The sequence below is a fragment of the Bufo gargarizans genome, chromosome 2 (assembly GCF_014858855.1).
Source record: "Bufo gargarizans isolate SCDJY-AF-19 chromosome 2, ASM1485885v1, whole genome shotgun sequence".
Taxonomy (NCBI): Eukaryota; Metazoa; Chordata; class Amphibia; order Anura; family Bufonidae; genus Bufo; species Bufo gargarizans.
The window spans coordinates 78170614-78198306 of record NC_058081.1 but is presented as its reverse complement, the minus strand read 5'-3'; the positions used below and the strand labels follow the sequence as shown (position 1 = coordinate 78198306).

Below are 27693 nucleotides of genomic sequence, written 5' to 3'. Positions count from 1 at the left end.
GATCACCACATTGAGAGCATGAGATTCAGTGCATTCCTTTTTTCAGCAGCATTTTTATTGACATTCCACTTCTTAAACTCTTTTTGAAGAGCATTATAAAAAACAATAAGATGCAGTTTTAACCCCCTAACTGTTTTGCCCCAGTCCAGCTAAAGCAGTGGGAAAAGTAGCTAACTGGAGGGGGGGGAGGCGCTTTAGATGCTATCGCCTGAATGGTAGCAGCTAGAAACATGTACAATACCAGAATGACAGCAATATGTTCAGTACAGGGGAAGATATCACTGATAGAAATCGGGATTCTGTGAATAGAGCTGAAAGTTAACGTAAAAACTAATTTTACTTGCGATTATTCCCAACTCGATTTCTAACAGTGATTTCTCCTCTGTTGCTTAGGCCAATATTGTCATTTTGACCTGGACTATCAGCGTTCAAACAAGACCAGTTGCATGTTTCTAGCCGCTACCATTCAGGAGATAGCAGCATCTAAAGCAGCCCCCCTACCCCTCCAGTTAGCTACTTTTCCCACTGCCCGAGCTGGACACGGGCAAAACAGGTGGTTATGATTTCTTTTGTGCTAAAATTGGTCCTGAACAGCAGCCCTTATGCCCTCAACAACCGGCCCCAGCTAATGAAAATACAGCACTCACTAGTGGCTGAATAAGACTCCTGCCCGACTATAGAGCCACATGCACACGACAGCAATACAGCGGGTCAGCAATATACAGACACCGGTCGTGTGCCCACCACATTACGGATGTGAACCCATTTACTTGAATGGGCCCGCAATCCGAAGATACAGTGCATAGCCGAGGCACGGAGCAGAAACACTACAGAGTGCTTCCGCGGGTTTTCTGTCCATGCCCCCGCATCGCAAGTAGAGCATACATTACTTTTTTGTGGTCTGGACCGTCGGCTGCAGAATGCGGACCCCATTCAAGTGGACCTGCATCAGCAGAATTGCGGTCTGTAGCACGGGCATGTGCATGAGGCCTAATACAGATTAAAGACACTGAAGAGTCTTATACATTTCTTACTATGAGTGGTCTTCTGTGCTACAATTTACAAGCCCAAAAGTAGACTGGGGAATCAGTAACTTGTTCCACAGCTCAAGTTAATTACAACAATTGAGGTTTTTCATGGAGTATTTTCTGTAAGACAGCATAACTCTCACCACTACTTACCCCCCTGGGCCCATCAATAGTGAGTAGAGGAAATCCCAAACATACCACGGCGGTCACATATTCCATAAGAGAAACCTGAACAAAGCAAAATGGTATTTGTAATAAGGACGTTTTGTACAGAAATCCTGGTGTCAGATATGGGGATAAGTAATGCATCGGTATAAATTGTAGTTATCAAGAGAACAGCAATACATAAATGGACACTTGCAGCAAAGGCTGTAGACAACCTTGACAAGAAAAAAATGTTTTGTGGCTACCTTGAGTTTAACAAAATTCCCTACGTTTCAATCTAAAATCTCCATCACTTTATTCATTTTCAAACCCCCAGATATACAGCTTAGGCTACTGTCACACTTGCGCTAGGTGCGGATCCGTCTGGTATCTGCAGACTGATCCGCACCTATAAATGCAAACGATGGTATCCATTCAGTGTGGATCCGTCTGCATAACAGCTTTTTCAGATCTGAGTTTTCAAGATCATGAAAACTCAGATCCGACAGTATATTCAATGTAAAGTCAGGAGAAAAGTAGCTAACTTTAAATACTGGGGAGGGAGGGGGGGGTCTGGCCCCTGCTGCCTGGCAGCTCCCGATCAGGGGGCTGAGATCCTCACAATTAAACCCTCAGGTGCGGCACCTGAGGGGTTAATTGTGCGGATCACAGCCCCCTGTAAGAGAGAGATCGGATGGTGCCAGGCAGCAGGGGGCAGTTATGTACACAGTTCTTAGTATATTCTAACTTGAAGCGTCCCCGTCACTATGGGAACGCTTCTGTGTTAGAATATACTGTCGGATCTGAGTTTTCACAATCTAACTCAAATCCGATGGTATAGTCTAACATAGAGGCATTCCCATGGTGATGGGGACGCTTCAAGTTAAAATATACCATCGGATTGGAGAAAACTCTGATCCGATGGTATATTAGTAGGGACTCCTGACTTTACATTGAAAGTCAATGGGGGACAGATCCATTTGCAATTGCACCATATTGTGTCCACGTCAAACAGATCTGTCCCCATTGACTTGTATTGTAAGTCAGGACGGATCGGTTTGGCTTCGCACGGCCAGGCGGACACCAAAACACTGCAAGCAGCGTTTTGGTGTCCGCCTCCAGAGCGGAATGGAGGCGGAACGGAGCCAAACTGATGCATTCTGAACGGATCCTTATCCATTCAGAATGCATTGGGGATGAACGGATCCGTTCGGGGCCGCTTGTGAGAGCCCTCAAACGGATCTCACAAGCGGAACCCCCAAACGCAAGTGTGAAAGTAGCCTTACATGCACCTCATGTAGTTGCATCCCTCCCTGTAATATATGTTATATGAGAAGCCTGTGTATCCAGGATGTTACTGCCTTCACTAGCTCTTCTATAGGTTAGGTCTCCTTCAATCACCCTTCAGAGTCTGTCATGGTTCCTCTCCTCTCTCTACACTCATACACAGCCTACCTTTACTTGAAGACTCATGTGTGTGCTTCTCCCTATCTGCACTTTGATACTGAATAACCTGAGATCTGCCCTCAGTGAAGGTGGATGCTTCCCTCAAAATCCACAATCTGATCAGCTGAGCACAACTCTCTTCTGATATCTTGGTTAAGGTAGGGGGAGGACAGAAAGAAGACACCCAGCAGCAATGCTCTGTCAGAATAATACAGGAAGCAACAGGACAGCCACTCATGTAAAGGAGTTACAAAGAATTGGCAGTAAAATTGTAGGACATTTTTAAAGGACATTTAGAAATTTGCTTAATTTTGCATTTAGGAAAAAGATGAACAGAATAATAAAAATCTATAGCCTTTAATGTAAAAATATTCATGAATCGCTACTCACATGACAAGCAACTAAAGCTCCGGTATTCCACCCAATCAAAATGACAGGCTTGTGAGGAAAATGATTGTGAACCTGTATAAAAGACCAGACAAATAATAAATATGCAACTGGTGCTATAGCTTTAAACTGGTTTACATTATAGTGGTATGAAGTTAGCTGTTTTACACCTTTCTTCCAACAGTGACCATTTTGTTCTTTCACTATTTAACCCATTCGGTTGCCTAAAATTAAAACACCACAATGTACCCCACCAAAAAAAAAAAAAGCAAATGCAAATTTATATAGGAATTTTTTTACTTGACCATCTGTTCTCGCAATGATACCCAATTCCCATTTTACAGACCATATCAAGTCTGAAGATAAACTGATGAGGAAGATATGTGAAGCATTTGATGAACAGAGGTCTCATCTATTAGAAGATATCGTGTACCTCAATAACTTTCCCCCGTAATCCGGCAATCATGTTTTCCAGGCACTGTAAAGAGGTTTGCCCAGCACCACTGTTTATCAGTTGGGAGCCAACAGGGATGACCTAAAAAGGTATAGAAAGAGAACATACGTAATGACAGACATTTGTGGCCACATGGTGAAGATATATATTTTTACAATCTTTTTTTTTTTTTTTTTTTTTAAGATTTGATTTTTGGGGGGGGGGGGAATTTCCAAGCAGTGAATTACCAATGTAACCGCTTTATTTAAATGGGATTTTAACCCTGAAAACCAACTTTCAAATACTCTGAGTCAATGCAGAGTTCATGGGCCTGATCTGTCAGAAGACAGAGGTGACCAACAGCATTTCCCTGCATTACATGGTCAGCCAAATTATTTCAGAGGGCACTGTGTAATGCTTAATTTGATGAAAAAAGGGTTCTCAAACAAAAATGACTTTTTATCTAATGCCCGCAGCCTGCTTCCATAAATTATAGATGCATACTTAGCTGCTCCACGCCACTCCGGTCCTCCAGCGTGGCTCCCATGTGTCTATGTTCCGATCCCCAGAGTGTTTACATTCAGCGCTGCATGAGAACGGTCATATGCTCTGCTACAGCCAATGACTGGTAATGCCCTCTTGTGGTCACATCACTGCTGAAGCCAGTTACTGGCAGCAGCAGAGCATGCGACTGTGCCCATGCAGTGCCCGATGTAAATACTCTGGAAACTGGAACATAGATAGTCCTGAAAGAACCTAAACACTTGCTGCAAGTTTCCCTAGAGGTAAAGGCTGATTCCTGGAGGTCCCATAAGTGGATTGCTCTTTGATGGAGTTTATTGTCCAGGGACCCTTCTAACAAAATTGTCAAGCTGAACGTGCAGTCCAATCTGCATGTTAGCCCGGGTTCACATCTGCGTTATAAACTCCGGTACTCTGTTTCGGTCACTGTATCCGACATATATACTTTTGTAATTGCATGTAATTAAAAATTTTGTATATCCACTGAGATATTCAATAAAACGTTTCTGTATAGCGCCACCTGCTGTTTGTTCATTACTTATTTTTTTGTCCTGCTCACCGAGAAGGCCACACATGCTCAGTTCCATCCTTCAACTCCCCCCCGAGCTGTGATTAGGGAGCGCTGAGACACGCCCCCCGAGCTGTGATTAGGGAGCGCTGAGACACGCCCCCCGAGCTGTGATTAGGGAGCGCTGAGACACGCCCCCCGAGCTGTGATTAGGGAGCGCTGAGACACGCCCCCCGAGCTGTGATTAGGGAGCGCTGAGACACGCCCCCCGAGCTGTGATTAGGGAGCGCTGAGACACGCCCCCCGAGCTGTGATTAGGGAGCGCTGAGACACGCCCCCCGAGCTGTGATTAGGGAGCGCTGAGACACGCCCCCGAGCTGTGATTAGGGAGCGCTGAGACACGCCCCCCGAGCTGTGATTAGGGAGCGCTGAGACACGCCCCCCGAGCTGTGATTAGGGAGCGCTGAGACACGCCCCCCGAGCTGTGATTAGGGAGCGCTGAGACACGCCCCCCGAGCTGTGATTAGGGAGCGCTGAGACACGCCCCCCGAGCTGTGATTAGGGAGCGCTGAGACACGCCCCCCGAGCTGTGATTAGGGAGAGCTGAGACACGCCCCCCGAGCTGTGATTAGGGAGAGCTGAGACACGCCCCCCGAGCTGTGATTAGGGAGAGCTGAGACACGCCCCCCGAGCTGTGATTAGGGAGAGCTGAGACACGCCCCCCGAGCTGTGATTAGGGAGAGCTGAGACACGCCCCCCGAGCTGTGATAAGGGAGAGCTGAGACACGCCCCCCGAGCTGTGATAAGGGAGAGCTGAGACACGCCCCCTGAGCTGTGATAAGGGAGAGCTGAGACACGCCCCCTGAGCTGTGATAAGGGAGAGCTGAGACACGCCCCCTGAGCTGTGATAAGGGAGAGCTGAGACACGCCCCCTGAGCTGCCAGCTTGATATAAATCTAGTAGAGCAATGACTGGGGACTGGGGAGATCTCTGGATCCATGGGAGGTACAGGGCTGGTTCTAGCTTTGTTAGAAAGATTGTCATGTACTATACGATGTCTGATTTTAATTTTTGACATTAATCATAGGATAACCCCTTTAATGTATTTTTCAAAAATAATGGCAATGTTAGATGGAGTAATAAACATTATTTCACCCAAGTTCTGATTCATTCCTGGACCATATTATTAGCTTCTAGTTAGTATCATTGAGCAGCACCATACACAAAAGATGCGTCATGCCTGACAGTGATCAACAAAAGGATCTAAGAGTGAAAAATCCCATTTTCCTGTCCTTATCATACAAAGCAAACAGATTTATTGTTAGTACTAAAATCCGAATCTCATGGACAAAAATTATCCTTAACAACACAATGTAGACTTAGGCTACTTTCACACTCGCATTTTGCACAGATACGTCATGGACGGATGCGTTCAGATAATACAACCGTCTGCATCCGTTCTGAACGGATCCGTTTGTATTATCTTTACCATAAACCTATATATAGCCCTAACAAAATTGCGGGCTTACCCCTAATTAGAATATATATAACCGATTGAAGGAGTAAGGTAAGTAAAATATAGCTTGATTTAAAGAAAATATACTACAATAGTACAAAAATACTCAATTTTATTAAGAAAATCACAGAAGACACATGATCAGCACTGGTCACAAATAAGACAATACATACAGGTTACAATACATGTTAAAAACCAAGTGAACCGATGGTGGGCTGCCAATACAAATATCTAAGGTAAAGTGCAAGTGCATGATTATACCCAAAAGGTCATAAGTGGTGGACATATAGTATCCAAACGCTGTAGCCTTTAGACACCACAAGTATCCACATGTATATATGTGTCAGAATTTGCCACAAGCCGGTGTGAATATATACACCAAAGTTATCAGAATTAGGGCAATACCAATAATCACAATTGTATTTGACACATGATGGAAACTATTATATATACTGACCAATTGATTCAATTGTATCGTGCAGCAATACCACCGGTCCACTCCCCAACGCACGTTTCGCGTACCTTGAAAAAGCTGTACGCGAAACGTGCGTTGGGGAGTGGACCGGTGGTATTGCTGCACGATACAATCGAATCAATTGGTCAGTATATATAATAGTTTCCATCATGTGTCAAATACAATTGTGATTATTGGTATTGCCCTAATTCTGATAACTTTGGTGTATATATTCACACCGGCTTGTGGCAAATTTCGACACATATATACATGTGGATACTTGTGGTGTCTAAAGGCTACAGCGTTTGGATACTATATGTCCACCACTTATGACCTTTTGGGTATAATCATGCACTTGCACTTTACCTTAGATATTTGTATTGGCAGCCCACCATCGGTTTACTTGGTTTTTAACATGTATTGTAACCTGTATGTATTGTCTTATTTGTGACCAGTGCTGATCATGTGTCTTCTGTGATTTTCTTAATAAAATTGAGTATTTTTATCTTTACCATAGCCAAGACTGATCCGTCTTCAACACCATTGAAAGTCAATGGAGGACGGATACGTTTTCTATTGTGCCAGATTGTGTCAGTGAAAACGGATCCGTCCCAATTGACTTACATTGTGTCCCAGGGTGGATCCGTTTGGCTTAGTTTCATCAGACGGACACCAAGACGCAAGCAGCGTTTTGGTGTCCGTCTCCAAAGCGGAATGGAGACTGAACTGATGCAAACTGAGCGGATCATTTTCCATTCAGAATGCATTAGGGCAAAACTGATCCGTTTTGGACCTATTGCGAGAGCCCTGAACGGATCTCACATACGGAAAGCCAAAAGGCGAGTGTGAATGTAGACTAAAACGTGAAAGAAGAAACTAACCTTGGCCAAGCAAGAAAGCTGAGATTGCCAGAATCTGTGCCGCCGCGAGGTGGGGAAAATAGAGTTTGTGGGTCCTGATGGGGCAATAAGGATGAGAGGGGAGCCTGGAAGCTTGCTCTATGCACAAATGGGAGAAAATACAGACGATCTATTATGTCATAAAAGTCAACAACAGCAAAGAAACACATACAGCAAAAAAAACGTACAGGTTTGTTATGCGACAACACTCCAACTGCTGGGTCCCATGGTCTCTTCAACAGCAAAGATAAAGCTTCAGCGCTAGCGCCTCCTGCCCTCACAGTGGACGCCAGGAGCATGCGGTCAATAAGAGCAGGGATCTGCAGGGGATAAGGGGGGAAAAAAAAAACAGCATTTTAAATAAGCAGATGCAGAGATATTTTTAGATGCAATTCTATACAGCAAACTAATGGGTTACCTTTCCTTTCAGCGTCTGCAATGCATCCAGATAAGCAGCAAGTAAGGACAAGCTGAGTGTTTCCACAAGAGTCGTATGCAGCCACTGAACCAACTTGGTATCCCAGCCTACAGAGGCCAAAGCTTGTCGTACACGACGTGCACACTTATCCACCGCAATTCTTCTCAAGACTGGTTCATTGACTGCCTGGAAAGTGATAACTCTTGATGAATATACAACTCAGCACTTTACAGTGTAGTATTTATCTAAGGATTGAAAAAGTATACTTACACCATCATTAGCGAGTCGAGCAAGACGGTCAGATTGTAGGGCTTTCAAAATCTTATTAAAAAGTTTATTCTGGGAAGTAGTCCAGCCAGTTCTAATAAGAAAGCATGACAGGAAATGCACGAGAATATTTTACTACACTTCTGCAGTAAATTGAACAGTTTAGCCGCTTAGGATAAAGCGGAGGGTTCACATCACATTTTTGTCTTATGTTTAACATATACATTAAACGGCTGACCCAGACAGTTGCCATACAGTGGAATCAGTCACCATAGAGTTCCATTGTTTATATAAAAAAATTTATATCTATATCTCCATCCTTGTTCCCCTCCAACATATATGTTTAATGTGGGGCAAAAACGTAATGTGAACCCAGCCTAAGCAGTCTGAACCCAGAGAATTGTATCCCTTTGGCCACATTCACACAACCGTGTGAAAGTCGTATCGCAAACCACAGACAGTGGCCGTGTGTACCGTGCATCGCGTGGCACACATACTGACAAACTGGTCAACATCCACAGCCAAAGACAGGACATGTCCTATCTTTTGTGGCGCTGATTCACGGACCAGGAAGCTTATGGAAGGCTTCCATGTGCTTCCTGGACCATACTTCAGTGCGACGATAGATAGGACATGCCCCATCTTTGGCCGCATCTTGGGAACAGTGGACCCCTTGAAGTCAGTCTGTGCCGTGATGCAGGGGGCACACGGCCGGTGTCTGTGGTTTGCGGTCTGCAACATTGATATGGCCGTTACACGGTTGTGTGAATGCAGCCTTTATTAGTAAGTGGTTACACGCTTAGTTGCATTCAATCTACTTAGTAAGAACACAAAATCTCACCTGTTGACGTGATCTTCCCAGTCATCAGGGGGTGGTGGAGCTTCAGTGTCCGTGCGTACAAAAATCACATGGCGTTCACACTCATTCATAACACTTCTTGCCTTCTGGTTGTCATATAAAGGCATGGGTGATGGAGAGACGGTCTCAACATCAATGGGAACATCTGCTTCACTGGAAATGAACTCAGCGTTAACGCAAGAATTTCAAAATAGCTGAAAAAGACTGCACTACTTTTCACTGGTGGGGGTCATTTACTATCAAATATACGCCAGTTTATCTGACCTTTGCGCAGCAATCTGCTCTATCAGGCTGGGAATTACCAAATTACTCCTGGACGGTTGGGAGAAGTTGCTCTTGGGGGATGTTTTTATACCATTCTATATTTATGGCAGTGTTGTTGGAGCGAGCATACTTCCTTGGATAAGAATGAGAATAAAGAACGGTATCAAGACAACCTCCAAGAGCAACTTCTCCCAACCATGGACAATGCTTTTTCCAGCCCGAGGCAGCACCATATCACAAGGCAAATGGGATAACTTAGCCGCTTGGTGAACAAAACAAATTTTGGTCAATTCTGGTTCCATGGCCAGGAAACTCCCCAGATCTCAGTCCCATAAAGAAACGGTGGTCAATCCAACAAAGGAATTGTGATAAACCCCTACGCACTGATTAGGCATGAATAGGTTGGCATCAGTCGCCCAGAAGCTGATATTTGTCAATATAAAAGATTTATCAATAAAAGTAAAAAAATATATATATATGAAATGCTTATAATTGTACATCAGCATACCATAGAACCATCTGACAAAAAGATCCAAAAACACTGACGCAGCAAACTTTGTGAAAACCAAAATCTATGTCAGTCTCAAAACTTTTGGCCGTGTGTGTGTATACACATCTCTCTAATGTGGCCATACAATCCCATTTACAATAAAGGGCTCTTGGTACATGCGCCCAACATAGGTCCCTGACTTGCACTGTACACAATGGCCAAATTTACTAATCCTATAGATCTGTGATGCCGAACCTGCGGCCCCCCAGCTATTGAAAAACTACAACTCCCAGCATGCCCAGACAGCCTACAGCAGGGCATGGTGGGAGTTGTAGTTTTACAACAGCTAGAGGGCAGCAGGTTGAGCATCACTGCTATAGATGGTGTAAGCTTAGACCGGCTGTCTAGACGTGCATCAGATCTATCACAGGGGCTCATGTTGGATGATAAATCTGGCGCAAGGATAGACACTATACCAACTATTTTTGGTGCAGACACATTAATAAATCTGGGCCAATATGACTTTCTTTACACTTTTAAATACAGGGGGGGGGGGGGGGGGGGGAACAACACTGACTCATACGAACACTATGTACGCCAAAGGAAAAAGTTTTTGCACAGGTTGAATTTGTGATCATTCCTGACACATATGGTCAATGTGTAAAAAAAATTAGATACGAATGCAGCCCAGAAGGTTATGTATGCAACAGACCATAAAAATAAATCACAGAGGTAACATAAACCCTTACACTGCACTTTCTTGTTGTCTCCGTGGAGTAATGAACAGGGTACGAGTGGGACGGGCATTACTGGCATCTGGGTGGGCGCTCCAAGGCTTTGCATAGCTGTGGTCTAGAAATACCAAGTCCAGCTCTCGCTCATGGACTGACAGCTGAAAAAGGAGAGACGTGCCCATTCTTCTAGCAGAGGACTGTAGGTCTCGGTCACCTGTCCGATGCGTCATCGTTCCTGCTCCACAGACTCGGGGTCTGGAGAAAGTACTAAATCCTGTTCCAAAAGAAGCAATCATTAAAAATGTATTCCAACAGGAGAATAAGCTACACGTGCTTAGCATGTGGAAGGTCTTGGCATTTTGTGTCATACATAAAGATGGATCTCCACACAGACTACAATTCACTGACTGGCAGAATATTGGGCCAATTATCAGGAGTGTTATGAATGCTTGTTCCCAAATACTGCCCAGTATAAAAGCTCTGCCGATCATCTGACAAACAAGCAGAACGCTCCTTTGTTGGGTGATCCATTATTTATGTCTCATTTGTCTTTGCCTTCGTAAGAAGAGATGTGCTGCCAACAACAAGTTTACTTGGGGATGAATGATCGCAGTAGCAATCATTCATCTCCGAACAGTGGGGATAAGTGCAGATATAAACACAGCGAACAATCAGGCAATGATCAGGAGTGAACAGTTTGTTCTCTGTCTTTGCCCTGGGTATTGGCGCTAAACCAAAAACAATGGTATGACATATGCGGTATTACAGAATTCCATCATAGTTCCCGCACATGGTTATTTAGGTTCCAGTAACCAGGGAAAGTGCTTACTGGAATTTCAACATTTGTATTTTCACCGCTCATGTGAACAGCCCCATAGAAATGAATGGGTCAGGATTCAGTGCGGGTGTAATGCGTTCACTTCACGCATTGCACCCGCGCGGAATACTCGCCCGTGTGAAAGGGGCCTTAAAGTTCTTAGTCACATTGGGGTTGGGGAACCATAAAAATAAATTATATAAATTATATATATTTTTTTATTTATTTATTTATATTTCACAGGTAACCCCTTGCAAATCTGACCAGTGTCACTTTATGTGTGAATAACTTTAAACCGCTTTTACATATCCAGGCCATTCTGAGATCGTTTTTTTCGTCACATATTGTGCTTCATGACACTGGTAAAATTGAGTACAAGGCTTAGAGGTTTAGAAGCAAATCTTGAAATTTTTCAGAAAATGTCTAAAACCCACTTTTTCAGGACCAGTTCAGGTCTGAAGTCACTTTGTGAGGCTTACATAATAGAAACCACCCAAAAATGACCCCATTTTACAAACTACACCCCTCAAGATATTCAAAACTGATTTTACAAACTTTGTTAACCCTTTAGGTGTTCCACAAGAATTAATGGAAAATAGAGAAATTTCACTTTTTTGGCAGATTTTCCATTTAAATCCATTTTTTCCAGTTACAAAGCAATGGTTAACAGCCAAATCAAACTCATTATTTATGGCCCTTATTCTGTAGTTTACAGAAACACCCCATATGTGGTCGTAAACTACTGTACGGGCACACGGCAGGGCGCAAAAGAAAAGGAATGCCATACGTTTTTTGGAAGGCAAATTTTGCTGGACTGTTTTTTTGACACCATGTTCCATTTGAAGCCCCCCTGACGCACTCCTAGAGTAAAAACTCCGAAAAAGTGACCCCATTTTGGAAACTACAGGATAGGGTGGCAGTTTTGTTGGTACTAGTTTAGGGTACATATGAGGCAAGGTAACAAGAAATAGCTGTTTTGGCACAGTCTTTATTTTTTGTTACTTACAACATTCATCTGACAGGTTAGATCATGTGGTATTTTTATAGAGCAGGTTATTACGGACGCGGCGATACCTATTATGTCTACTTTTATTTTTAATGTAAGTTTTACATAATTATTTCATTTTTGAAACAAAAAAAATTCCTGTTTTAGTGTCTCCATAGTCCTAGAGCCATAGTTTTTTTTTAGTTTATGGGCGATTATCTTGGGTAGGATATGATTTTTGTTGGATGAGATGACTGTTTGATTGGCACTATTTTGGGGTGTGTTTATGACTGTTTGATTGCTTGCTATTACACTTTTTGTGTAAGGTGACAAAAAAAATAGCTTTTTTTGCGGTATTCTCCTGAGGGGTTAGGTCATGTGATATTTTTATAGAGCAGGTTATTAGGGACGCCGCAATACCAAATATATGTAGTGCATTTTATTTTAACTTTTTTTTTACCCAGACCCATTTGGTTCTTGAAGATCCAGTGGGTCTGATGTCTGTATAATACAGTACAGTACACTATATAGTGTTCTGTATTTTCACTTTACAAAGTCTGATCAACAGCCAGAAGCCTGTGAAGGCGTTCGGTTGCCATGGTAACCATCACCCGCTGCCACAGCAGCGGGTGATGGTGATCCCGTCAAGAATCGGGGGCCGAAAAGACACAGCTGCCCCCGATGGGAGAGAGCTCCCTCCCTGTTAACTCCTTCCATACAGCGGTCCCTACGGACCGCGGCATGGAAGGGGTTAAACGGCTGACATCACAGCACAGATGTCAGCCGTTTCAAGCAGAATGTGCTGACACTCTGCTTGCTAACCGCTCAGCCATCCTGGAAATGATAGCACCGCCCGCACCTCCCCCCCTGCACAGCCCGCACCTCCCCCCCTGCACAGCCCGCCGGCAGATAATGAGGGCTGCAGGAACGGGGGTTAAAAAATAAAATTTGAAGTTTCTGATCCCCGCGGTCCACGGGGATCAGAAAGTTCCGACAGTTCTGCAAAACGCAGGTTTGCAGCGATCGCCGATACGGACCCCCCCCCCCCCCCCCCCCCTCGGCATTGTCCCAGGGTGCCTGCTGGGCACACGGCGGTGATCGGAAATACACAATGACGTACCGGTCATGTGTCCTTAACCACTTCAACCCCCCTAGCTGAAACACCCTTAGTGACCAGGCCACTTTTTACACTACTGCACTACACTACTTTCACCGTTTATTGCTCGGTCATACAACTTACCACCCAAATGAATTTTACCTCCTTTTCTTCTCACTAAGGCTGAGTTCACACGGGCGAGATTTCCGCGCGGGTGCAATGCGGTAGGTGAACGTATTGCACCCGCACTGAATCCGGCACCATTCATTTCAATGGGGCTGTGCATCACTTCTGCAATGCTTTAAAATCGCAGCATGCTCTATATTCTGCGTTTGTAACGCAGGACAGGCCCCATAGAAGTGAATGGGGCTGCGTGAAAAACGCATTGCATCCGCAAGCAAGTGCGGGTGCGATGCGTTTTTCACTGATGGTTGCTAAGAGATGTTGTTTGTAAACCTTCAGTTTTTTATCACGCGCGTGAAAAACGCATCAAAACGCATTGCACCCGCGCGGAAAAAAACTGAACAACTAAACGCAATTGCAGACAAAACTGACTGAACTTGCTTGCATAATGGTGCAAGTTTAACTGAACGCACTCTGAACGCATCCTGAGCCAATCCGTCATGCCCGTGTGAACTCAGCCTAATAGAGCTTTCATTTGGTGCTATTTCATTGCTGCTGACATTTTTACTTTTTTGTTATTAATCGAAATTTAATGATTTTTTTGCAAAAATAAATTACATTTTTCACTTTCAGTTGTAATTATTTTTTTTTTAAACAACATCCATATATAAATTTTTCTCTAAATATATTGTTCTACATGTCTTTGATAATAAAAAAAAAAAAAAATGGTTTGGGTAAAAGTTATAGCGTTTACAAACTATGGTACAAAAATGTGAATTTCCGCTTTTTGAAGCAGCTCTGACTTTCTTAGCACCTGTCATGTTTCCTGAGGTTCTACAATGGCCAGACAGTAAAAACACCCCACAAATGACCCCATTTCGGAAAGTAGACACCCTAAGGTATTCACTGATGGGAATAGTGAGTTCATAGAACTTTTTATTTTTTGTCACAAGTTAGTGGAAAATGATGATTTATTTATTTATTTTTTTCTTACAAAGTCTCATATTCCACTAACTTGTGACAAAAAATAAAAACTTCCATGAACTCACTATGCCCATCACGAAATACCTTGGGGCGTCTTCTTTCCAAAATGGGGTCACTTGTGGGGTAGTTATATTGCCCTGGCATTCTAGGGGCCCTAATGTGTGGTAAGTAGTTTGAAATCAAAATGTGTAAAAAATGACCTGTGAAATCCTAAGGCCTCTTTCACACGGGCGAGATTTCCGCGCGGGTGCGATGCGTGAGTTGAACGCATTGCACCCGCACTGAATCCTGACCCATTCATTTCTATGGGGCTGTTCACATGAGCGGTGATTTTCACGCATCACTTATGCGTTGCGTGAAAATCGCAGCATGCTCCTCTTTGTGCGTTGCGGTGCGATAATCCACGCAACGCAGGCCCCATAGCAAGCAAGTGCGGATGCGGTGCGATTTTCACGCATGGTTGCTAGGTGACAGTCTATTCACTGTATTATTTTCCCTTATAACATAGTTATAAGGGAAAATAATAGCATTCTGACTACAGAATGCATAGTATAATAGTGCTGGAAGGGTTAAAAAAAAAAAAAAAGTTAACTCACCTTCTCCTCTTGTTCGCGTAGTTCCCGGTCTGTTCTTTGCTAGCTGTGGGCTTGGGCTAAAGGACCTGTGGTGATGTCAGATCACATGCTCCATCACCATGGTGATGGACCATGTGATCTGACGTCACCACAGGTCATTCAGCCCACAGCTAGCAAAGAACAGACCGGGAACTACGCGATCAAGAGGAGAAGGTGAGTTAACTTTTTTATTTTTTTTAACCCTTCCAGCACTATTAGTACTATGCATTCTGTAGTCAGAATGCTATTATTTTCCCTTATAACCATGTTATAAGGGAAAATAATACAATCTTCAGAACATCAATCCCAAGCCCGAACTTCTGTGAAGAAGTTCGGGTTTGGGTACCAAACATGCGCGATTTTTCTCACGCGAGTGCAAAACGCATTACAATGTTTTGCACTCGCGCGGAAAAATAGCGCATTTTCCCGCAACGCACCCGCCTCTTATCCGGGCAAAAAAACATGACGCCCGTGTGAAAGAGGCCTAAAGGTGCTCTTTGGAATGTGTGCCCCTTGGCCCACCTAGGCTGCAAAAAAGTGTCACACATCTGATATCGCCGTACTCAGGAGAAGTTGGGCAATGTGTTTTGGGGTGTCATTTTACATATACCCATGCTGGGTGAGAGAAATATCTCGGCAAAAGACAACTTTCCCCATTTTTTTTATACAAACTTGGCATTTGACCAAGATATTTATCTCACCCAGCATGGGTATATGTAAAATGACACCCCAAAACACATTCCCCAACTTCTCCTGAGTACGGCGATACCACATGTGTGACACTTTTTTGCAGCCTAGGTGGGCAAAGGGGCACACATTCCTTTTATGAGGGCATTTTTAGACATTTGGATCCCAGACTTCTTCTCACACTTTCGGGCCCCTAAAATGTCAGGGCAGTATAAATACCCCACGTGTGACCCCACTTTGGAAAGAAGACACCCCAAGGTATTCAATGAGGGGCCTGGCGAGTTCATAGAATTTTTTTTTTTTTGGCACAAGTTAGCGGAAATTTATACCTTTTTTTGTATTTTTTCACAAAGTCTCCCTTTCCGCTAACTTGGGACAAAAATTTCAATCTTTCATGGACTCAATATGCCCCTCATGGAATACCTTGGGGTGTCTTCTTTCCGAAATGGGGTCACATGTGGGGTATTTATACTGCCCTGGCATTTTAGGGGCCCTAAAGTGTGAGAAGTAGTCTGGAATATAAATGTCTAAAAATTTTTACGCATTTGGATTCCGTGAGGGGTATGGTGAGTTCATGTGAGATTTTATTTTTTGACACAAGTTAGTGGAATATAAGACTTTGTAAGAAAAGAAAAAAAAAATAAACAATTTCCGCTAACTTGGGCCAAAAAAAAATTCTGAATGGAGCCTTACAGGGGGGTGATCAATGACAGGGGGGTGATCAGGGAGTCTCATATGGGGTGATCACCCCCCTGTAAGGCTCCATTCAGACGTCCGTATGTGTTTTGCGGATCCGATCCATAGATGCGTGGATCCGCAAAACACATACGGACGTCTGAATGGAGCCTTACAGGGGGGTGATCAATGACAGGGGAGTGATCAGGGAGTCTATATGGGGTGATCAGGGGTTAATAAGTGACGGGGGGGGGGGGGGTGTAGTGTAGTGGTGTTTGGTGCTACTTTACAGAGCTGCCCGTGTCCTCTGGTGGTCGATCCAAGCAAAAGGGACCACCAGAGGACCAGGTGATCACCCCATATAGACTCCCTGATCACCCCCCTGTCAGGCTCCATTCAGACGTCCGTATGATTTTTACGGATACATGGATCGAATCCGCAAAACACATACGGACGTCTGAATGGAGCCTTACAGGGGGGTGATCAATGACAAGGGGGTGATCAGGGAGTCTATATGGGTGATCACCCCCCTGTAAGGCTCCATTCAGACGTCCGTATGTGTTTTGCGGATCCGATCCATGTATCCGTGGATCCGTAAAAATCATACGGACGTCTGAATGGAGCCTTACAGGGGGGTGATCAATAACAGGGGGGTGATCAGGGAGTCTATATGGGGTGATCGGGGGGGGGGGGGGGTGTAGTGTAGTGGCGTTTGGTGCTACTTTACAGAGCTGCCCGTGTCCTCTGGTGGTCGATCCAAGCAAAAGGGACCAGGTAGCAGGTATATTAGACGCTGTTATCAAAAATTAACAGGGTTTAAAAAAAAAATCGCATCTCCAGCCTGCCAGCGAACGATCGCCGCTGGCAGGCTGGAGATCCAGTCTCTTACCTTCCGTTGCTGTGAACGCGCGCGCCTGTGTGCGCGCGTTCACAGGAAATCTCGCCTCTAGCGAGATGACGCACGGATGCGTCCAGGAGGAATGAATCGACCGCCTCCAGGACGCATCCGTGCGTTAGGCGGTCCTGGAGCGGTTAAGTACCGGGACATCAAAACGGACAAGAATAGGACATGTTCTATTTTTTTTTTTGCTGGGCCACGGAACGGAGCAACGGATGCGGACAACACATGGAGTGCTGTCCGCATCTTTTGCGGCCCCACTGAAGTGAATGGGTCCACATCCAAGCCGCAAAAACTGCGGCTCGGATGCGGACCAGAACAGTGGTGTGAATGAGGCCTATGAGTGTTTGTTTCAATAGGGAGAACAAGCTTCTGCCAGACACTACTGAATCCCCTTGTAGAAAGAGGACCATCTCAGAAGTGCCACCTCACACGTCAAAGCTAAAGTGCCAGGCCAAATATCCATCCGCAGACAGATGTTTGGGGGTCTTTGTCCCCCTATACAGAACTAGGGTTGGGCGATATACCGGTATCACGATATACCGCGGTATTAAAAAAACAGCGATATGGCAGTTTCCTAAATACCGCGGTATATTTTGTGACGTCATCGCTTTAAAAACTGCGTCCGCGGCTGCCCTCCCCCATCAGTATCTACCAGTTTCTTCCAGCAGCGGCTCCTCCTGCTTGCTCTGAATGTGCTGTCTCCGCCCACGACGTCTCACGTCGGAATCAGGCGACGCCCCCAGGCTGAGTACAGCAGCAACTGCTGAGTCGGCTCAGTCTCCAGTGAACCGAAGGTCAGGAGGGACTTACAATGTACAGTTATTGCAGGGACTCAGAGAATCGTCTGAGAGTTTATTAGTTAAAAGAATCGAATGAGTCAGAGACGTGTCACCGAGTCCCTGCCAGGCTTCCTGCTCTGCTACATGCTACACTGCTGCATGCACCCTGTACACACTCCCCCCATACAGTATAACGGCTCCTTGTGGCTGCCCCCCATACAGTATAACGGCTCCTTCTGTTTTTTTCTTTAAAACGGGTATTTATCGCAATATATATCGTTATCGCGATACATTTTTTTATATCGTTATCGTCTGAATATTTTTTTATATCGTCCAACCCTATACAGAACAGGATTTTGGTGAGATGGCTTAAACGCAGCTTGAAGAGGGGGAGTTACACCCTAATAAGCTGTCTGCAGCCGGATATTGGGCTAGGCTATTTCCCCTTGTTATGTTCCGAGGCTTATTACAAGTTCAGACATTGCTTCATAGGGAGCCACTTCCAAAAGGTGGCGCTAGTGAGACTCTGAGCTACCACTTTGTATTTCCACTAAGTGTCTATATGCAGCCGATCTGCTTAAGGCCTCTTTTAGCCGGGCGTTGCGGGAAAAGGTGCGGGTGCGTTGCGGGAACATGCGCGATTGCAAAACATTGTAATGCGTTTTGCACGCGCGTGAGAAAAATCGGCATGTTTGGTACCCGAACTTCTTCACAGAAGTTCGGGCTTGGGATCGGTGTTCTGTAGATTGTATTATTTTCCCTTATAACATGGTTATTAAGGAAAATAACAGCATTCTGAATACAGAATGCTTAGTACAATAGCGCTGAAGGGGTTAAAAAATAATAATATTTAAACTCCCCTTAATCCACTTGCTCGCGCAGCCCGGCATCTCTTCTGTGCTGTGTGCAGGTAAAGGGCCTGTGGTGACGTCACTCCGGTCATCACATGGTCCATCACATGATCTTTTACCATGGTGATGGACCATGTGATGACCGGAGTGACGTCACCACAGGCCCTTTACCTGCACACAGCACAGAAGACAGACAGAAGAGATGCCGGGATGCACTGCATCCGCACTTACTTGCGATTTTCACGCAGCCCCATTCACTTCTATGGGGCCTGCGTTGCGTGGAAAACGCACAATATAGAACATGCTGCGATTTTCACACAACGCACAAGTGATTCATGAAAATCACCGCTCATGTGAACAGCCCCATAAAAATGAATGGGTCCGGATTCAGTGCGGGTGCAACGCGTTCACTTCACGCATCGCATCCGCGCGGAAATCTCGCCCGTGTGAAAGGGGCCTAAAGGGTTTCCGTCACCTGAAAAATGGATATTAAGCTGGCGGACATTAGCGATGTGCTTATGTAAGCTGAACATAACTATATTAGTGCCATCTCACTGCCTGAAGCCATTACTCAGAAAAACTAACTTTTAGGCTGGTTTCACACGGGCGTTGCGGATTGGGGCCGGATGCGTTCAGTGAAACTTGCACTATTTTGCAAGCAAGTTCAGTCAGTTTTATCTGCGTTTAGTTGTTCAGTTTTTTCCGCACGGATGCAATGCGTTTTGATGCGTTTTTCACACACGTGATAAAAAACAAATGTTTACAAACATTTCTTAGCAACCATCAGTGAAAAACGCATCGCACCCGCACTTGCTTGCGGATGCAATGTGTTTTCACGCAGCCCCATTCACTTCTATGGGCCCAGGGCTGCGTGAAAAACGCAGAATATAGAACATGCTGCGATTTTCACGCAACGCAGAATGCGTGAAAAAAAAAAAAACACTCATGTACACAGACCCATTGAAATGAATGGGTCAGGATTCAGTGCAGGTGCTATGCGTTCACGTCACGCATTGCACTCGCTTGTGTGAAAGGGACCTTATAATTTGACAATTAGCGTCTAGGAGCGGGGGGAGGGGGCGTTGTTCCTGCTCCTAGAAGCTCCGTTCTCCCACTTCTGGCCACGCCCTCCTACACTAGATTGACAGGCCAGGCAGCGTTGGTCTCCTACTTCCGGCCCTGTCTGTCGTGTAAATCTCGTGCCGTTCAGTAATCGGCGCAGTGAGTGAAGGATGCTCAGCGGCTGCGCCGAATACTGAACGGCGCGAGATTTACACGGCAGACGGGGCCGGCAGTAGGAGACCAACGCTGCCTGGCCCTGTCAATCTAGTGTAGGAGGGCGTGACCAGAAGTGGGAGAACAGAGCCTCTAGGAGCAGGAACAACGCCCCCCCCCCCCCCCCCCCCACCCCCACCCTAGAGGCTAATTAGCATATTATATAAGTTTGTTTTTCTCAATAAAGGCTTCAGGCAGTGAGATGGCACTAATATAGTTATGTTAAGCTGACATTAGCACATCGCTAATATCAGCCAGCTTAATACCCTGTTTTCAAGTGACAGAAACCCTTTAAAGGGAATGTATCATCAGAAAATGACCTATTGTTTAACCACCTCAGCCCCGCTAGCTGAAACCCCCTTCATGACCAGGCCACTTTTTACACTTCTGCACAACACTACTTTCACCGTTTATTGCTCGGTCATGCAACTTACCACCCAAATGAATTTTACCTCCTTTTCTTCTCACTAATAGAGCTTTCATTTGGTGGTATTTCATTGCTGCTGACATTTTAACTTTTTTTGTTATTAATCGAAATTTACCAAATTTTAGCAAAAAAAAAAAAGACATTTTTCACTTTCAGTTGTAAAATTTTTCAAATAAAACTACATTTCTATATAAATTTTTCTCTAAATTTATTGTTCTACATTTTTTTGATAAAAAAAAAAAAAAAAATGCAATAAGTGTATATTTATTAGTTTGGGTAAAAGTTATAGCGTTTACAAGCTATGGTACAAAAATGTGAATTTCCGCATTTTGAAGCAGCTCTGACTTTCTGAGCACCTGTCATGTTTCCTGAGGTTCTACAATGACCCTATTTTGGAAAGTAGACACCCTAAGGTATTCGCTGATGGGCATAGTGAGTTCATAGAACTTTTTATTTTTTGTCACAAGTTAGCGAAAAATGATGATTTTTTTTTTCTTTCTTACAAAGTCTCATATTCCACTAACTTGTGACAAAAAAATAAAAACTTCCATGAACTCACTATGCCCATCACGAAATACCTTGGGGTGTCTTCTTTCCAAAATGGGGTCACTTGTGGGGTAGTTATACTGCCCTGGCATTTTAGGGGCCCTAATGCGTGAGAAGTAGTTTGAAATCCAAATGTGTAAAAAATGCCCTGTGAAATCCGAAAGGTGCTCTTTAGAATTTGGGCCCCTTTGCCCACCTAGGCTGCAAAAAAGTGTCACACATGTGGAATCGCCGTACTCAGAAGTTGGGAAATGTGTTTTGGGGTGTCATTTTACATATACCCATGCTGGGTGAGAGAAATATCTCTCTAAATGTCAACTTTTCCAATTTTTTTATACAAAGTTGTCATTTTAGAGAGATTTCTCTCACCCAGCATGGGTATATGTTCAAAGACACCCCAAAACACATTGCCCACATGTGTGACACTTTTTTGCAGCCTAGGTGGGCAAAGGGGGCCAAATTCTAAAGAGCACCTTTAGGATTTCACAGGGCATTTTTTACACATTTGGATTTCAAACTACTTCTCACGCATTAGGGCCCCTAAAATGCCAGGGCAGTATGGGGGGTTATCTGGGGGCTAAGTGTAGTGTTTGGTTTACTCACTGTGATGTGTGCTCCTCTGCTGGGACCAACCGACGAAAAGGACCAGCAGAGGAGCACAGAAGCCATTTAAAACCTTATATTTATAAATATAAGGTGTTATATGGCTTCTGATTCGATTTTTTCAAAATCACCAGCCTGCCAGCGATGATCATTGGCTGGCAGGCTGGTGACGAACTTCTCCTGTAACGATTCCCAGCCCGCACTGCGCATGTGCGGGCCGGCTCTGCCCGAAATCTCACGTCTCGCGAGAGGACGCGCCGGCACGTCCAGGAGGAATAACAGGGCCGCCGCCAGGACGGAATCCTGCGTACGGCGGTCCTGAGGCGGTTAAATCACGTTTTTAAGTGCGACATAATTTTAACCCCTTAGTTGCCAGCCTATTTTGGGCCTTACTGACCAAGCGTTTTCTTCCTCCCCCCCCCCATCATCGCCTTCCAAGAGCTATAACTTTTTTATTTTTTCTCCATCTACGGTATATAGCAGGACGAGGGCTTGTTTTTTTTTTTTTGTTTTTTTAAGGGGGGGGGGGGAGTTGTAGTTTTTAAACAGCAGCATTTTGGGGTCGACATAACTTTCTGATTATTATTAACTCTTACTGGGAGGGAGATGGAAAAAACAGCAATACCGTCACTGAGTATTTACGTTATAATTTTTTTTGCGGCATAAATAATATATCTTTATTCTCTGGGTCAGTGAGATTACAGCGATACCAAATACATATTGCACAAAAGTTGTAAAACAAAAAAAACTAAGAAAATCGTTTTTGCATCTCCGCATCCCAAGACTCATAACTTTTTTTATGGTTCTTTCTATGGCGTTGTGTGAGGGCTTGATTTTTGCAGGACGACTTAGTTTCCATTCGTATCATTTTGGGGTAAATAACACTTTTTGATTGCTTGTTATTAAGTTTGTTTCGGTGTCGACTAAGTTAGCAATTCAATGTAGTGGATAATTTACATGATATTTGTGTAGTGCAGGTAGTTGTGGAAACGGCGATACCAAACACGTGGGGGAGATTTTATTTTTGCAATTTTTTTCATTGAAAGGCATATTTTCATTGGAATGTTTTTTTTTTTTTTTTTTTTTTTTTTTTTTTTTTAACCACTTAAGTCTGGGTTCACACGGGCGTTGTGGGAACATGCGCGATTTTTTCCCCGCGAGTGCAAAGCATTTTAATGCGTTTTGCACACGTGTGAGAAAAATCGGCATGTTTGGTACCCAGACCCGAACTTCTTCACAGAAGTTCGGGCTTGGGATCGGTGTTCTGTAGATTTTTATTATTTTCCCTTATAACATCGTTATAAGGGAAAATAATAGCATTCTTCATACAGCATGCTTAATAAAATAGTGATGGGGGGGGGGGTTAAAAAAATAAAACTCACCTCATCCACTTGCTCGAGCAGCCCGGCTTCTCTTCTTTCTTCTTCTTTGAGGAAAAGGACCCGTGGTGACGTCACTGCGCTCATCACATGATACATCGCCATGGGGATGGAACATGTGATGAGCGCCGTGACATCACCACAGGTCCTTTTCCTCCTGGACAGCAAAGAAGAAGACAGAAGAGAAGCCGGGCTGCACGAACAAGTGGATGAGGCGAGTTAAATTATTTAAAAAAAAAATAATTTAACCCCTCCAGCCCTATTTTACTAAGCATTCTGTATAAAGAATGCTATTATTTTCCCTTATAACCATGTTATAAGGGAAAATAATAATGATCGGGTCCCCATTCCGATCATCTCCTAGCAACCATGCGTGAAAAATCACACAGCATCCGCACTTGCTTGCGATTTTCAAGCAGCCCCATTTACTTCTATGGGGCCTGCGTTGCATGAAAAATGCACAATATAGAGCATGCTGCGATTTTCACGCAACGCACAAGTGATGCGTGAAAATCACCGCTCATGTGAACAGCCCCATAGAAATGAATGGGTCCGGATTCAGTGCGGGTGCAATGCGTTCAACTCCCACATTGCACCCGCGCGGAAATCTCGCCCGTGTGAAAGGGGACTTTACCAAGCAATCTCTCTATTGCTTTTAAACTACAGCGCACTATGCCTATAGTGAATTGCATTTTAATGTGAGTGCTATACTGACCAGTAGGAGAAGACTGAAGTCTGGCTTGGGGCCTACACCAGGTCCCAGCTAACCTACACACTCACATCGGCACAGCGTGTCGGCCAGAATAGTACAGAGCGGTGCACGCCGACTCTGTACTATACTGGCCAGGAATAAGTCCCCATGGTGCATGCGCATTCAGTCCAGCGCGCGGCCCAGCCGGGAGAAGACTTCAATCAAGATGAAGCCCACCCCCAGCCAGAATCCAGGAAGTGAACGGCGCGCTGGCAGCAGGTAAGTATAAAAATGCGAAGTGGGAATACCCCTTTAAGACGTTGTCTGTACAAGAGCCATGCAGTGCACCAAATGTGTGCAAATCTGGAGCAGAATCCACAGGATTTATCAGCTGCAGATTCTGGACAGATCCTCTGCAGGACCTGCCACACGTGGCCTCGCCCTTTGATGGACCGAAGGAAGGAAACGTACATACCTGCTCACCACCTCTGGGTTCTGGCTCCTTCGGTCCCCCCGCCACCACTGATCTCCGCAAGTCAACATCCAGTGTGACGTGGGTAACATGGCTGCTGCAGCGGTGACATGTCCCTGTGATGTGACGCATGGGGTACATGTCACCGCTGCCACCAGTCATGTAGTAGCCACATGACCCGTATCAAACTGGATGTTTATAATCTCAGACCAGAAGAAGCGGACCAAAGGAGCCGGCGCCCAGCGGCAGCAGGTAAGTAGGCTACTCTCCTCCATAGGTCCGGCTGCAATGAACACAAGGGTGATATTCTGGTTACACCAATGTATTCCCTACCCGCAAGATAGAGGATAATTAGATCAGCAGGGGTCAGCCGCTGGGACCCCCACCAATTACAACAGCAGCCTGAATATGGCGTAAGGCTATAGTCACACTGCTGGGCGGCGCTATTCCTGCAGTACCAATGGTGGTCATCTTGAGAGAACTCCTTGGATCGGTCAGGCAAAGTATCTGTATCTTCACAGATGTGAACAGTGCTTTACCGACAGGTCACCCTGTGTCACAGCCAGAGTGAGGGCTGCTTCTGCCACAAGTCACTCAGAAGTACAGACCTGCTGCATACAAGAGGGCGCCCCACACCATGTGAGCCCCACAACAACACTCCACCGCCTTTATTCTCAATGGCTGCAGACCACACAATACCAGGACAACAGCGCCACATAGCGGCCGTACCCAGTATAGAGCAGTCGGCGGGGCTGCGGCGTATACAACCACCACACAACCCGGACACAGATGGGCTTTATCCCGGAGACACTCCCCTCGTCTCCCGCTCAATCACTACGCGCTCACCTTCTCCACCTCATGTTCAGCCCCGCCTACCCCTCCCAGAGGCGCTTCTCGGTCTCCCGGTGGCTGCGGCCCGGTGCGTCGTTAGAGCGTATGGACGTCCTCAGGGCAGAGACGTGCGTCTGACGTCACGCTGGTGGAGGCGGGGATTATGAAGGGAGGAGCTTCCCCTACAGTTTGGCGTCAGTGTACTGCGGTGTGCGGTCCTGGTCAGACTGTCAGCTCTTGTGTAGTATGCGTTAACGCAGGTGATGAATACGAGGATTTTTTTTTTTCTTATTAACCACCTGATAGTCACATTATAATTTAAAAGCCCCCCAAAAAATGTCCCGTTTGAATTTACGTGTTAAATATATCTAGGGTACTAGAGCTCAGGAGACTAGGGGGTACACTCACATGTCCGTGTTTTCAGGTACGCAAAACACTGATACCAGCCATGTGCGTTCTGCATTTTGCGGCCTGCCGGCCCTAATATAGAAATGCCTATTGTCTGCGATTGCGGACAAGAATAGGACATGACATGGTCTGTATTTTTTCCGGGGATGCAGAATGGAACTACGGATACGGACAGCACACAGTGTTCTGTCCGCATCTTTTGCGGCCCCATTGAAATAAATGGGGGACGCACCTGTTCTGCAAAACGGATGCGGACCAAGCAATATGGTCATGTGAATGGACCCTTAGGCCCCTTTCACACGAGCGAGTTTTCTGCGCTGGTGCAATGCGTGACGTGAACGCATAGCACCCGCACTGAATCCGGACCCATTTATTTCAATGGGTCTGTGTACAAGACCGTTTTTTTTTTCACGCATTAGTTTTTTGTTGTGTGAAAAACGCAGCATGTTCTGTAGTCTGCGTTTTTCACGCAGCCAAGGCTCCATAGAAGTGAATCGGTCTGCGTTAAAAACGCATTGCATCCGCAAGCAAGTGCGCATAAAAAAAAACGGAACAACTAAACACAATTCCAGACAAAACTGGCTGAACTTGCTTGCAAAATGGTTTGAGTTTCACTGAACGCATCCGGACCTATTCCGTCACCCTCGTGTGAAAGGGGCCTTGCGGTTCTAGAATGTATTAGATAACACTGACAGCAATATGTCAGTGTTATCCAATACATTCCAGACCTCTAAGGGTTACATAGCATCATAAATCAATATAATGCTATGTGACCCCAGCAGTGCTGGGAGGTCAGGCCGGGAGCTGCTGCATACTCATGCTGTGAGTCTGAAGCATAACACTCGCTTGTCTGAAAGGGGCTTTAAAGGGGTTGTCTAACATCTGTCCTTTAGGCCTCGTGCACACGACCGTTCCGTTTTTTGCAAACCGCGAATCCGCAAAAAATGGAAGCCACCCGTGTGCTTTCTGCAATTTGCGGAACGGAACGGACGGCCCATTGTAGAAATGCCTATTCTTGTCCGCAAAACGGACAAGAATAGGACATGTTCTATTTTATTTGTGGGGCCACAGAACGGAGCAACAGATCCGCATTCGAGCCCGCAAAAATGGCTTCTCGGGTATGATGCCACAAGGTTTGCACAACTGGATTTCAGGATTTTCTGCCATTCTTCTCTGCAGATCCTCTCAAGCTCCGTCAGGTTGGATGGGGACTGGCGGTGGACAGCCATTTTCAGTTTTTTTCCAGAGATGTTCGATAGGGTTCAAGAATTGAACATTCACAGAGTTGTCCCTAAGCCACTCCTGTGATGTCTTGTCTGTGTGCTTAGGTCATTGTCTTGTAGGAAGGTGAACCTTCAGCCCAGTCTGAGGTCCAGAGCATTCTGCATCAGGTTCAGGCACATGAACGTGTGCGTCCCGTGGCCGTGCTGCGGCCCGCAAATTATGGGCCGCAATGCACGAACACCAACCGTGGGGCAGCCGCAGCGGATTGCGGACCCATTCACTTTAATGGGTCCGCGATCCGCCCGTTCCGCAAAAAGATAGGACATGTTCTATCTTTTTGCGAAACGGCAGTATGGGACGAAACCCCACGGAAGCATTCCGTAGGGTTCCGTTCCGCACCATTCCACATCTTGCGATTTGCAAGTGAATGGGTCCACATCCGTGATGTGGAATGCCCACGGAACGGCACCCGTGTATTGCGTATCTGCAAATGTGGTTCGCAATACGGCCACGGGGCGCACACGTTCGTGTGAAAGAGGCCTTACATTAAGAATATCTCTGGCTTTGCTCCATTCAGCTTTCTCTCCACCCTAACCAATCTCTATGTCCCAGCCGCTGAACCCCCCCCCACAGCATGATGCTTTCACCACCATGCTTCATTGTAGGGATGGAATTGGGCAGGTGAGGAGCAGTGTCTGGTTTCCTCCAGACATGGCATTTAGAATTGAGGCTAAAAAGTTAAATCTTGGATTTATCATACCAGAGAATCCTGTTTCTTGCTGTCCGAGAATCCTTTAGGTGCTTTTTTTTTTTGTTGCAATCTCCAGGCAGACTTTCATGTGTCATTCTTTCTGGCCCACTCGGCCATAAAGCCCAGATTGGTGGATTGCTGCAGTGATGGTTGACCTTCTGGAAGTTTCTCCTATCTGCACAAAGGCTCTTTGGAGCTCAGCCAA

General features: G+C 45.3%; 1 protein-coding gene across 3 annotated transcripts in view; it reads right to left on the bottom strand.

The window, feature by feature from the left end:
* Positions 1-25253, bottom strand: part of KANSL3 (KAT8 regulatory NSL complex subunit 3) — a 95632-nt gene extending 70379 nt beyond the window's left edge. For all 3 annotated transcript variants that reach the window (XM_044279241.1, XM_044279242.1, XM_044279243.1), the window contains exons 1-10: positions 25121-25253; positions 10385-10643; positions 8864-9034; positions 8026-8116; positions 7756-7941; positions 7526-7657; positions 7320-7436; positions 3439-3540; positions 3009-3080; positions 1182-1256 (exon numbers count right to left, since the gene is read on the bottom strand). In XM_044279241.1, the coding sequence (XP_044135176.1) occupies positions 1182-1256; positions 3009-3080; positions 3439-3540; positions 7320-7436; positions 7526-7657; positions 7756-7941; positions 8026-8116; positions 8864-9034; positions 10385-10599 (1161 nt within the window). In that variant the 5' untranslated portion in view covers positions 10600-10643; positions 25121-25253. The remainder of the gene's footprint in view (positions 1-1181; positions 1257-3008; positions 3081-3438; positions 3541-7319; positions 7437-7525; positions 7658-7755; positions 7942-8025; positions 8117-8863; positions 9035-10384; positions 10644-25120) is intronic.
* Positions 25254-27693: the final 2440 nt, after the last annotated feature.